General features: G+C 32.4%; 1 protein-coding gene across 1 annotated transcript; it reads left to right on the top strand.

Annotated features, from left to right (window-relative positions):
• The first annotated feature begins 8,608 nt into the window (after positions 1–8,608).
• On the top strand, positions 8,609–9,755 carry LOC134710979 (caveolin-3-like). The gene is made up of 2 exons (XM_063571404.1): positions 8,609–8,778; positions 9,332–9,755. Exons 1-2 carry the CDS (start codon positions 8,719–8,721, stop codon positions 9,662–9,664), a joined length of 393 nt encoding a protein of 130 aa, XP_063427474.1. The 5' UTR covers positions 8,609–8,718; the 3' UTR covers positions 9,665–9,755.
• Positions 9,756–14,774: the final 5,019 nt, after the last annotated feature.

Genomic DNA, 14,774 nt, shown 5'->3' on the forward strand with positions numbered 1-14,774 from the left:
AGTATTGCATAACCGATCCAGATGAAAAATAAGAAAATATCTAACATTGCACACGCTGAACTCTACAAAGCTTTTGAATTTGAAATGACTTTCATCAGATATTTTGTTTTTTGTCCATGGATTTATGAGTTTTGAACAGCGGTATACTACTGTTGCCTTTATTTATATACGTTATTACGTACAAAGTAAGGGGATCTGAGATAACTTTCATCAGATATATACGTTATTACGTACAAAGTAAGGGGATCTGAGATAACTTTCATCAGATATATACGTTGTTACGTACAAAGTAAGGGGATCTGAGATAACTTTCATCAGATATATACGTTATTACGTACAAAGTAAGGGGATCTGAGATAACTTTCATCAGATATATACGTTATTACGTACAAAGTTAGGGGATCTGAGATAACTTTCATCAGATATATACGTTATTACGTACAAAGTTAGGGGATCTGAGATAACTTTCATCAGATATATACGTTATTACGTACAAAGTAAGGGGATCTGAGATAACTTTCATCAGATATATACGTTATTACGTACAAAGTAAGGGGATCTGAGATAACTTTCATCAGGTATATACGTTGTTACGTACAAAGTTAGGGGATCTGAGATAACTTTCATCAGATATATACGTTGTTACGTACAAAGTAAGGGGATCTGAGATAACTTTCATCAGATATATACGTTATTACGTACAAAGTAAGGGGATCTGAGATAACTTTCATCAGATATATACGTTATTACGTACAAAGTTAGGGGATCTGAGATAACTTTCATCAGATATATACGTTATTACGTACAAAGTAAGGGGATCTGAGATAACTTTCATCAGATATATACGTTGTTACGTACAAAGTTAGGGGATCTGAGATAACTTTCATCAGGTATATACGTTGTTACGTACAAAGTAAGGGGATCTGAGATAACTTTCATCAGGTATATACGTTGTTACGTACAAAGTTAGGGGATCTGAGATAACTTTCATCAGGTATATACGTTGTTACGTACAAAGTTAGGGGATCTGAGATAACTTTCATCAGGTATATACGTTATTACGTACAAAGTTAGGGGATCTGAGATAACTTTCATCAGATATATACGTTATTACGTACAAAGTAAGGGGATCTGAGATAACTTTCATCAGATATATACGTTATTACGTACAAAGTTAGGGGATCTGAGATAACTTTCATCAGATATATACGTTATTACGTACAAAGTAAGGGGATCTGAGATAACTTTCATCAGATATATACGTTATTACGTACAAAGTTAGGGGATCTGAGATAACTTTCATCAGGTATATACGTTGTTACGTACAAAGTAAGGGGATCTGAGATAACTTTCATCAGATATATACGTTGTTACGTACAAAGTTAGGGGATCTGAGGTAACTTTCATCAGATATATACGTTGTTACGTACAAAGTTAGGGGATCTGAGATAACTTTCATCAGATATATACGTTGTTACGTACAAAGTTAGGGGATCTGAGATAACTTTCATCAGATATATACGTTGTTACGTACAAAGTAAGGGGATCTGAGATAACTTTCATCAGATATATACGTTGTTACGTACAAAGTAAGGGGATCTGAGATAACTTTCATCAGGTATATACGTTGTTACGTACAAAGTTAGGGGATCTGAGATAACTTTCATCAGATATATACGTTATTACGTACAAAGTAAGGGGATCTGAGATAACTTTCATCAGGTATATACGTTGTTACGTACAAAGTAAGGGGATCTGAGATAACTTTCATCAGATATATACGTTGTTACGTACAAAGTAAGGGGATCTGAGATAACTTTCATCAGATATATACGTTATTACGTACAAAGTAAGGGGATCTGAGGTAACTTTCATCAGATATATACGTTATTACGTACAAAGTTAGGGGATCTGAGATAACTTTCATCAGGTATATACGTTGTTACGTACAAAGTAAGGGGATCTGAGATAACTTTCATCAGATATATACGTTGTTACGTACAAAGTAAGGGGATCTGAGATAACTTTCATCAGATATATACGTTATTACGTACAAAGTTAGGGGATCTGAGATAACTTTCATCAGGTACACTGATACGTACAAAATTTACGAATCTCGGGTACTTTTCATCAAGTATCCTGATACGTGCAAAGTTTAACATGCGTCTTATAAAAGGTGACAGAATCACAGGCACTTGTCTCAGAATTTCCCCCCCCCCCATATACCTTAATATAACATTATTATGGGTATTTTTGACACAAGTGCCTGTGGCCAGAAAATATTTGCAATGGCAAACTATCTCATGCAAATATTTGTTACATTATAACATCATGGTACCATTGTGAAATATAAAATAATGGAGTTTAAGATAACAGCAGTAATTTCAACAATGTCCCGTGGGGTTTTGAAGTGGGTGTGTTTATATGTACTGATGAACGAATACGCAGTTCGATTTTATACATTTACGTCGGACGTTCGATTGGTTTATTATAACATGGATTCATATGCATCTCGTTTTATTTGTTGACGAAAGACAAATTCTTAGAAACTCAAAGGAGTACTTTGCTTCATGATGAAATGTTAACTATATGCTATTATTATTTCAGGTTGCCTTTGAAGATGAATTGTCTGAACCAGTCAGTGTCTATTCTAATGACTGTGTATGGAATATCAGTTACCGATGTTTCGAGGCATCAAAAAGTTGTTGCTACAAACTATTGACACTTTTATGCGGCATATGTATCGCATAATGTTGGGGATGACCTATGGCATGTGTTGTATATGAGCATATTTGGTGCATCACTACCTTTTTGCGGTACTTTAGAATAGAATGTACAGCTTGGAGGAGATATTACAGCATTATCATGGAGTGTTACTGTGTGCCATGCTGTGAAACAATGGGATTATGCTTTATGCCCGTGTCACACTGTCCCGATTTTTACGCCGATGGTAACACGGTTATGGAAATTTTCAAAATCGGGTCTGATCGTATCCATATCGGGCTATTCGTAGTGCCATCTTTAACCATCATAGAACCATCGGCGAATTTTTCTAGCCTTCGGGGACAACTTCGGGAAGGGTTCTAAATTTTTAAACATGTTAAAAAATCCCCGAAGGTGCGTCCGATGTTGAGGGTTCGTATTGAGTTCGTATCACCATCCTCACCATCGTAATGTCACCGGGAATGCATCTTTGAACATCGTATTGCATTCGTGTTTCCATCGTTTCCATCGGGCAGTTTTGACATTACGATGTCTACACGAATGAATCACGAAGCTACCCGAAGGTCTTGCGATGGCAGCACGACTACGTGAAGACCTCGTGATCCCGTCGTGTTGCCATCGAATAAAAGTACGAAGGCGACAAGATAGAACTACGACGGCAATAAATCCAGCTAAATATATTAATGTAAGTTAATTTTCGCGCTTAAATACATTTAAAGTGCTATGCACGATATGCACTGGTCAGTCTAATACGACAGTTAACAAAGACGTTAACACAACATGGAGCTCATATCATATGATTCTATGAGATCAAGAAAGGCGATAGCGTTGTTTCTATTAATTCAAATGGAACAAGAAGAGCAGCTATTACAGGCTCAGGATTTATTTATCAAGTCAAATATTATTTTTTATCAATTTTTCATATCAAGTAATATAATGAAAATCCTAAACGCGCCTCTTATACCAACAGCAGGTACACATATATAGGGAAACCAACTTTTTCTTCATTATTCTGATATTTTTATGTATCGTCTGAGTTGTTGTCACACAAATGTTTACACCATAACCATTTTGTTTTCTATATGTCATATTTTGCCGCATTTGTTGCTTTCTCTACATCCTTCCTTTTGTCTATATTATTATGATTTTCTCCTCGAAAGAGCTCTTTTTGAATAAAAGGGATCAACATTATCTTACCTTGCAGATAGATCAGTAAACATGGGCATAATTATGGGTGATTATTCAGACTAGTCCAAACATTTTACAGTTCAAACCAGTCAATGCCGAGCGTGGCATCCTCTCGTATGTAAGTTAACATATTGGGGACACATATGGACACAATATTGGTATATGACACATGCAGAAAATGGTAAATTGAATATGCATATTTGATTCATAAACTATTTTTTTTAGAAATCAACCAAAACATTCAGTAACTGGAAATACCTTTAATATTGTCTTTTGAACCAGCAGGTAAAAATTGAGCAACCAATTTCCTGTGTATTATGCTATTTCAAGGAGAAAAAACAAGTCCATCTGCATCACCTTGGCCTTTGGCCCTGAACGTAAAAAATGTCAGATCATTACAAAGAGGAAAAAATGTCAGATCATTACAAGGAGGAACAATATACAAAATGTGGTTAAAATCTTTTGAAGCATATTGTTTTAGAGTGTCCATAGGGTGATATTGTCTTGTATTACAACTGCCACTGTGACCTTGACATTTGAACTTGAAAGTCAATAGCGCTCAAGATATTCTTAACGAGTAACACCATTCCAAGTTTTGAGCATTTTTGTTTTAGAGTGCCCATAACAATTTTATCTACACGCAACTTACATGTAGTAGGCGATGGGGATAGTAAACTAGTTTGTATAAGAATTAGACAAAAAAATCGATTTCCCGTCATTCATGGCAGATTGTACAGAAACGATATGTTGTCGTAATTCTGTTCGTATCATAAAAAAGTTCAAAACAGGTAAAAGGTACTTCAGACATCGTATGGCCATCGCGCCATCATCGTAATCTATCGTGTAGCCTTCGTTATCCATCGTGTAGCCTTCGTGATCTATCGTGTAGGCTTCGGCTGAGATATGAAGCCTAAATACCCGTCTTCGGATAACCTTCGTATGTCCATCTTTTACTATCGTATTTAATTTCGGCACCATCGTATAGACTTCGTTATTCATCGTACTTGCTTCGGTCACTTTTTGGTATTTTAACGAAATCGGGACTAACTCCGTACGAACTTACATTTTTCGCATTCGGGTGTCCATCTTATATCAAAATCGGGACAGTGTGACGCGGGCATTTGTAAAATAAATGTGAAAAAAACCCAGTAGTAATTGATTATTACTTTTAAGAACCAGTTGCAGCAGCATAAGTAAAATATAGAATATTTTGAAGACTGAAAAAAATATCATAATGTAACATTTATAATAAAAAGAAGAAACAAAAAAAAATGTACGTATTATTGATATTTCAGAACCAATCTAAATGGAAATGGTCTAGTCTCAGTTTCTCAAGTATTTATTCTTGTACAGAAGGACACCATATTTGCCGACATACACGAGACTGGCAAACTTTGTAGTTGGTTGTCTTATGGTCTCTAATCCAATAAATAAAAAATCTTCCACACATTATCTATTAAGGTCATTCAAAATGGGAGGCTAAGTTAGAATCTTGCATTGGCCAAAAATGATAGTAAGATTTTAAATTCTTTCGATTTTTCTAAGAACATATTAAAGGTACAAGCTCATTTCGAACTGTGGAGAGCGACCGACAGGACTACATTTAGACAGTAAAGGTTATAGGAACGTTGCAAATATAGACGAATAAATTCTTCTGTATAGCATATTAATAGATTTTGTTTAGTTGCAATGGCAAACAAATATTATACAAAAATATTTAAGTAATTTTATTTAGATTGCCAAATAAAAAGCTAGCTGTATATATATAGAGCTTGATTAAAATTCTATCAGATGCCCGAGAAAATATTTTTTTCACTGGAGAATACATTTTTTTATTTTTTTTTTCAAAGATAAAGTTTTAGTTATTCACTGGGTTTGCTTTAACACGTTTTTGTACGATTTCATTTAGATATACAATCAAAATCATGCATGCAAATACATAAACTTAAAATACTTGTTTTAATTGAGTATTTTAACCTTTTTTTTTATTAAGTATATACAAATCAAATTGTTATTGACTGTAGGCAAGACTACAAATAAACACTGATTTTTAATTATGTTAGTTTTAATATATCATCAAAAGATGTACAATGAAGCTTGACCTTAAGATTCTGAATACATTACAAATCGAACTGAAGGTTTTTTAAGGTTAGATCAATCTTTACAATATTGACAACTGTAATTATTCCGTTTCAACTTTTGAATGTTTATTTAAATGGAGTTTCTTTATGCTCTTCACCTACAACGATTGTAATATAGCATAGTTATACGTTATTTGACACATGAAGGATTTTCAAATATGTGATTTAAAAAAATTTCAATTGTGAAATGTAAAATAAGAATTTATACATTCTTGTCTTAAACTTATTTTAAGGTCACAATTACTTGACGAAAGTAACAATAATGCATTCTATTTTCAACAGAAACTAACACACGATTTAACTATTTTCATTATAACTATTTTAATATTCGAATATTTCTTGAATTGTGATAATTTACATTAACGTTTTTTATACAACAATTACAAATGTTCACTTTTAATTGAAGTTTGATAAATTTTGATGCCTCAGGTTATACAGGATCTTCCTACCGTTCTGGAGCAATAAAGGTCATCTATGTTTTTTGAGGGGTTCGTATTGTTCAGTCATTAGTTTTTTATGTTATGATTTGTGAACTGCTGTGTCTTTTTTTTTGTTCCATGGCGTTCTCAGTTTATTTTGATTGTCCCTATGGTATCATTTGCCTCTCTTTTATGACAACTAGGTTTTTGAACATTTAGGAACTTTGACTTAGCTGTAAGAAATGAGAGAAAGAAATAGAGCCAATGTCAGCTGATTTTTTCCTAAGCAGTGACCACTTTCTAAGTAGGAGCCAATTAACTAAGTATCCTTGAATCTTGACTGAAATACGCCGTGCTATAGATACATGTACCTATAAGTTGTTTAGGGTTTTTAACACAATTGGCATATTTTAGAACATTTAGTCAAATTATAAATGCATTATAAAATTGAGAATGGAAACGGGGCATATTTAAAATAGACAACAACCCGACCAAAGCGCAGATAAAATCAGTGGGCCCATAAATAAAAATGTGTACTAGTTCAGTGTAAATGGACATCATACTAAACTCCAAAACATAAATGAACTAAACTTAAAGAAAACATCAAAACACATAAAATTCGGTTAACTTTGGATAATGATTGAAATTATATATGCATATACATAAAAAGGAAGCACACTGGTGCATTATTCACATGTTAAATGATATATGCAATATATAAGAAAATCATATTTGCGTAATAAGTCTTGTTTAGATTAAATTTCATTAGTGGTGGAGATACAAACATTACCGTCATTCTCGTATAAAGAGGCCAACACTTTAAAAATAAACAAGTGTCCATACCATGCATCAATCTCAAAACCAGTGAAAGTGTGGACAACATTAAATTGAACCAAACACTCACACACAATATTACCAAAAGTTGTCTTAATTATTTTAATGGTCATTGCGTATGTATTTGATAGAACTCATATTAAACATTCTACAGTAATTTTAAAAAGAGTTAAGTATGCTACATACTAACTGGCAGTGTGATGAGAAAATTACAACAGTAAGCAATTTTCCTGACAATGTCTATATTCGTTTTGGCAAGTCAATTTATCGAAAGGATGTAGGTATTTATATTGGCATCATTTGCGCCCCTTAAATAACATGTGGTCTTATTTTTTTTAAATTTTTATAAAAAGCAGTTTTAAACCAAGCTCAATACATATCCGTCTAGATTCGATATATTAATTCAACAATACTACTAATTACCTTGATGATGTGTTTGCATCAAATAATGAAGCATTCTTTTTATTGCTTTGAAAATCAAGGGGGAAATTACTTTAAACAAATTTTAAAATATTTAATATGCCCATTTCTATATCTAGATAGTTCTAGTTTCACACGGGAAACCGTACATAAAAATTTCCAACAGAATGAACGAATTTCGGCTGTGTTGTTTCATGAGTCCAACGTGTCAAAGGGTTTATATATCCTAACTCTTTCAATTTGATTTTTTTCATTGCAGAAAACAAATTTTATTTAGGAAATGTTTGTGTGTGTGTGTTTGTGGTTATCGGGGTTATAAATCTTCTCTATTTATAGGCCAAAATAAGTAGCATCTCATCGTATCAAAGTTTATATTCATTGAAATGCATTGTTAAATGGAGCGAAGGATATATGAATATCAATCATTTCCTTTTTTATATTTAATATTTCCCATTTGATAGTATTGTCATATTGAAAAACTGAAATAGCTTGTTATCATTTCAGAAAACACAAAGAATAAAAACATATTGAATTTTGTGAATTCAAATTTTAATAAAAGGTACATTCATTTCCCAATCTAAGTTCTACCTGAATAGAGAAGGAGATCTGTTATTATATATTTTATTAGATTTTGATATAAAGGTTTCTATTGGGTTTTATGCTTCATCGTGCATTCGAGGGTGATAGAGGGATAAATTAGTAGTTTCATTAGATGTTTCGAATCTCTTGATTGTTTTCAACAAAACTGACTTGGGTTCTTACTTTTATTAGTTTTGAACTTTTTAGAACAAAAAAGATTTTATTTTCTTTTATCAATGATAACAATATCATATAATGCACTTCATTGAAACCTTCATGTAGCCTAAAGAGAGCAGAGAATAGTGTAACCATGAGTACTGAGTGGACGTATAAAAGCTAATGTATATGGATGTATACACAGTATTTCATTATAGTTGTTTCGGTGAACCCTTGGCTTCTTTGAAACCATAAAAATGGCAGACCAATTAGATATGGAAAACAGGGATCCTAATAATATTAATGATCATATAAAGGTATGTAATTATGCACTAAATACTTTTATCACAAAATGTTGAATTATTCATTGACTTACCTTCTATTTACATTTGAAATCATTATGCCATTTACATGAACAGTATACCATTTACATGATCAAACTACTACTTGAAATTAAGAAATTAATTGTGTGTATGAAAAAGAGAAGGACACCTGATAATTATACAAAAGAAAATAATCTAGCCTTTTGGTAGTCTGACAAGCTATCCTTCAAGACATTAATGATTATAACTTGTATTCAAATTTTCAAAACAATAACTCCATTACATACTTTTAAGGAAACTTGCGACATGTTTTCTGGACATTTATTATTAGGTTAATTCTAATATATTAAATAGAAAATTTTGGCATGTTCGAATAAGATGTTATTGTTCTGTGGTCAAGATTTGTGATACAAATTCTGTTACGTATACAATTCAAAAACTTTCTTGCAAATACAGATTGTCAGTATAATTAAACGGGAATCAAGAGAATATAAAAACATCGCTAAAAGAACAGATTTGTCTTTCATTATAGTCAATTTTTTTGTAGATTGCCTTTGAAGATACCATTGGAGAAGTACCAGGGGCTCACGCCATTGATTGTGTATGGCGAAACAGCTACAGATGTTTCGAAGGAGGAAAGAGTTGCTGTTATAAGTTTTTGACAGCAATCTGTGGAATATGTATCGCTTTATATTGGGGATGTTGTTTTGCCTGTTTAGCTTTCGAGCATATCTGGTGTATCACTCCCAGTTTATCTGCTTTTAGAGTCGAGTGTGGCGCATGGAGAAAGTATTACAGCATTTGTATGGACTGTTTCTGTGCTCCTTGTTGTGAGACCATGGGTCTATTCTTCAGTAACATAAAAGTACAAAACAAATAGCTAAATTGACTTAAAAAATGTTAATATCTGTGATAATTATCTTTATTTAAAGACGTTTATGTTTCAAGAAAATAATATATGATTTTATATATTTGTTGTCTTTTATTGTCACTTTCAATGATAAATGTACTGGCTGTTTTAAGTAATACATAATCATTGAAATAAACTCATCATAGATACCAGAATTGAAATCTTATATTTGAACAAGACACGCGCATTTCGTCTACAAAAGACATCAGTGACGCTCGAATAAAAAAAAAGTTAAAAAGAACCAAATACTACGAAGTTATAGAGTATTGAGGTAAACAAAAATCTAAAAGTTTGGCCAATACAGCTAAGGTAATCTATGCAGAAAAAAAACCATTGCAATTCTTACTAATATGATAATATAAAAATAAGGAGATATGGTAGGATTGCCAATGAGACAACTTTCCACCAAAGTTTAAATGGAGTGGATGTAAGCAATTTTATGTATACATATTAATCAATTCATTTCAATATACAAGACATGTGATTAAAAAAGTTGATAACAGGAGGAGGCAAAAGAGAAAGACATTTAGAAGCATCAAATATAACAGTCTGATGTCATCCTTCGTATATAAATATAAATGAACAATAAATTAATTAATAAACATTAAAAATTTATTGAATATACCTAAATTATTATTTTGTTCCAACATTGGATGGATCGGATTTGGAATATTTGACAGAATTTTAAAAAGGGGCTTGAGTATTCGAAATGTTTGTCAAATTTTCCTCAACTTAAAGGATGACTGTCAAAGTTGACAGAGTTGAGAACATCATTTCATAAACATTTGATGCTGTAAAATAACCTGTGAAAGTATTGGTCTTCTCTGTACTCACATTTGTAGAAGCTACTTGACAGGCCTTTAAAGGCTTTTACATATGTCATCATCATGCTTTCGATTATCAGCATAGAGCATAAAAGGGTTACAGAAATTCTGAAATTATTGGACAGTAAAACAAACCACAGCAAACACCAACTCCGAGAAAATAAAGACAGACAAACACAGAAATACATTGGCTAGATAGCCCTACTTTGTGTGAAGGCATGCAATTAGGTTGGAATAAAGTTTCACAGAGTCATACCCAATTTCCATATACGCAAAATGTCGTAAATGTGAAATTAAAGCACATAAAAAAAGACCACTCGCTTGCTTACTTGAGCCCTGCTGCTGTTATAGCCTATACTATCATCTTTAATGGCAAAAGGATGCACTCCCCACAACTCTCTATTTACCCATTATACATTGGATCTACATAAACTCATACATGATGCTCAAGATCAGTACTTGATTTTTGAACTGAATGTTTAACAGGTGCTTCAAGCATGAAATCTATATCTGTGTCAGATTTCTGATTGAAATTTCTTTATTATTTCAATAAACTTTACCCTTTTTATATGTTTTAGACATTACTCTATAGAAAATATGCACTACCCCTTCAATCTGATTAAAATTCGAAGCATGTAAGCATAACGAAATCAGAGACCTGCATCTTGATTACAGTGTTCCTCTCAAATCAAGCATATATAACGAGCTATATATATAACGATCATTGCATTCTCTCTGTACGAGGCACTTGATGTAACAGTCAAATTCCTACCTGACGTAGCAGCATTATTTTTTGGTCAAATAATCGCAAACGGATATACTCAATAGAAATGAGTTATAAGAATTGCTGGATAGGACTTCAAGTGTCAACTATGTCATACATGTTCAGGACGAGACACTCTACCGAAATGAATAATTGAACCAAACCAATATTTATAGGCATTGGAACGGATGTTTTTAATAATTCATCGCATATAATCTTAACATCGGAGTAGGCGAAAAACAAAAAAAAGATGATGTATAATAGGACAAGGTGAGCAATTGCTTAAATTTTTCATAATTGTGTACGCAGGACGCGAGTTTCGTTCACAAAAAACACAGTAGTGACGCTCAAATCAAAATTGTAAAAGGCCAGATAAAGTACAAAGTTGAAAAGCATTAAGGCTTAACAATCCCGTAAGGTTTGCTGAATACAGCTGAGGTAATCCGTTCAGAATAATATAGCAAAACAAAACAAAAATAAAAAAAGGTATTGCTAATTGAAAGGACAAGGTACGATAAGGTCCGTTTTTTGACCCCACTATTTTCTTATTTCTTTGCAAATTTTGATTTGGAAAGCTACTGATCACATTAAAATATTCCCTAAGGTTCGAAGTTTGTTTGGATGAACCTCAAAACCGTTAATTTCAAAAAATGGGTGAGGTGAGGGGGGTAAATAAACTCATCATAGATACCAGGACTATTTTTTTTAATATACGACAGACGTGCATTTTGTCTACAAAAGACTCATCAGTGACGCTCGAATCCAAAAAAGTTAAAAAGGCCAAATAAAGTACGAAGAATGAAGAGCATTGAGGACCAAAATTCCGAAAAAAAAATCAAAATTCAGCTAAGAATGCTAAAAGAGCATAAAAAACGCCAAAGAAGGAAAAATTTCGATTTTTTGCCACAGCTTCTCAAAATTTAAAAGCGTACCAATACGTAAATATGGCGATATGGACAGTTCAAACAGTTCCCATGACATTGGAATAAAAAAAAATCTTGGGTCACGTTGGCGCAGGCACTTACAAACTAAGATTTCGTTGTACGGAACATCTACAAAGTTAATGATAATTACAATATTTAAATAATAACCGAAATTTTAAACCTCCCCTCACCGCAAGCGGTTGCTAGAATTGTTTTTTTCCTAAGTTCATCAAAACAAACTTCATACCTCAGGGAATATTTTGACATGATAAGTAGCTTTCCAAAACCGAATTTGAAAAATGAGAAAAAATGGGGGCCAAAAGCAGTTCAAATGACAAATAATCATTGTTTGAGCTTTTATCTGGTTTTCAAACAATTAATCTAAATAATTTTAAATAGGACAAAACCTCGATATGTTTGCATAAAAACAAAATTGAGAAGTTAACGATCAGATATAATTCGTTCATCCCCTAAATTTCACTAGGCAGCAATAATTAGAATTAAGAATAAAGAATGCGTATTTTTCAAGTCTATGGAAGTAAAATACCCATGAAGTAGTGATGTATAATTTTTTTATTTCTTGACCAAATTGATCCAAAGATGTTCGGTAATAATATATTATCTAATTTAACATATAATTAAAAAAAATAAGTTTATAGCAACGGTTTTTTAGCTTTATATTTATTCAATTCATATCAAGGCCAATTCTAACATGTTTTCTTAAATTAACTGGTGCTAACCAATCATTCAAAGGACTCGCTTTTTTATCGATAGGATTTTTTTGTTTTGTCTTTCGAATACACAGGCGGCGGACAAATGGTTACATCAATTTTCAATCTATGAAAAACGTTTCATTTGTTGACAATAAAAGATTCCATAATTTGCCATTTTATACGAATGACCTTTTTGGTTCAGATATTTTTTCGGCTAGTAAGATTGAACTAAAAAAGCCTTTAAATCTTACTTAATAAAATGGAACGTCATTGACTGTCAATCTTTCTGATATTTCGACTTTTGTAAGTAAAATTAGGTAAGTTTTTTTATATCTAAATATACACTCATTGCGAAACTATTAACCTCCTAAAAGACATATTTATAATCAATTTACTACCTACATTGGGCAACTCGGTTACGAAGCAGATCTTTAAAATTGTGGGTGACACAAAGGATGGAAAAGAACCAACGTTTTATTGTTTGGTTTAGGTCACTGAATCAGACTTACTACAAAATAAATGCTCAAATCAATGATTGTTTTAAACAATAGTTTCCACTAGAATACTATCCAACCTGACCTTAAAAATATGTTTAATTTGCCTTCACTTCTGTTTGTGTACCTTTTTTTAGACTTACCCACCTGGGTGCTATTATAAGTGGTCACAAAGAGTTAAACTCAATAGAGGCATACAGTGAAAACACTTTTTCTGGATATGTTTAACAGTTCGGTCATTTTTTTTCAAAGGCGAATAAGTCAGGAATAGATTACCTTAGCTGTATTTGATCCTTTGTTTTCTATGGGCCTCAATGCTTATTTACTTCTTACTTTATTTAACCTGTTTATCTTTTTGTTTTTAATTCGAGCGTCAGTGATGAGTCTTCTGGAGACGAAACGCACATCTGGCAAGCACAACGTTAAGCCTAGTATCTATGATAAGTTTATTTACTAGTTCATTTTTCCTGTTGAACTAAGTTCCCGAGGTGTCATCAGTTGAGTGAGTAATTATGCGGTACTGTCATGACTTATAACATAGAAGTCTTAAAATCGCTGCTGATAAATGAAGAAATTATTAAGAAACTGGTTCCAACTCTCTGGCAAAGTTGACCTTAGATTCATAAGGCAAGTAATAGTATGTGTTGATCCGGTTTGATAATCTAGTTCGCATGTTTATGACGTATATATCCTTCGATTTCAAACTTTCTCGTTATGGTGTTTATAAATGTCGAGGGAGTGATTTTAATGACTCGACTTGTAACTATCGATTTCATAGTTTCCCTGTAAGAAAAAAACATCCATTCAAGAAATCATGATTGGAAAAAAATACTCTGAAATATCATATCAAGTACGAAATGTAATCGCTGAAATAATTTATCGACTGAGATGTATCTTGCCTAAGTAGCTATCCTCTATCAACGAAATCATAATAGGAAAAGCTCAAGAATATTGCATCATTTGGTAGACATTGTTATACTCTATATACAGGCGGATATATAGATATCCATTCACCCATTTCATCATTTTGTCTATATGTTATATGTTTTTATGCACAAAAAAACATTTTTTTTATTTCAGTTTTATGTGTATATTTATGTTTCAATTGGATACGAAATTGTTTGATTAAGTAAGTCCTCATGATCAATGAAATGTATTAAAAAATAGTAGTTTACTGATTTTCAAAACTCATGATCTTTTTTGTTTAACAAAACCAATAAAAAATTAACCGAAATCATCAAATCAAAAGTTACATGTCGCTGTCAAAGTTCCATTTTTCGATGACATCCCATGTTTGCATGTTTTAACCTCGTTTTTTTTTGTCAAGTAATATCGATATACAACAATTATATTATTGAAATCA

The sequence above is a fragment of the Mytilus trossulus genome, chromosome 1 (assembly GCF_036588685.1).
Source record: "Mytilus trossulus isolate FHL-02 chromosome 1, PNRI_Mtr1.1.1.hap1, whole genome shotgun sequence".
NCBI lineage: Eukaryota > Metazoa > Mollusca > Bivalvia > Mytilida > Mytilidae > Mytilus > Mytilus trossulus.

What these genes read in the sequence shown, in the direction of transcription:
- LOC134710979 (XM_063571404.1), top strand. Translation starts at nt 8,719, where the DNA reads ATGGCAGACCAATTAGATATGGAAAACAGGGATCCTAATAATATTAAT. An exon ending in ATATTAATGATCATATAAAG is followed by an intron (nt 8,779 to 9,331) that starts GTATGTAATTAT and finishes ATTTTTTTGTAG; the next exon opens with ATTGCCTTTGAAGATACCAT.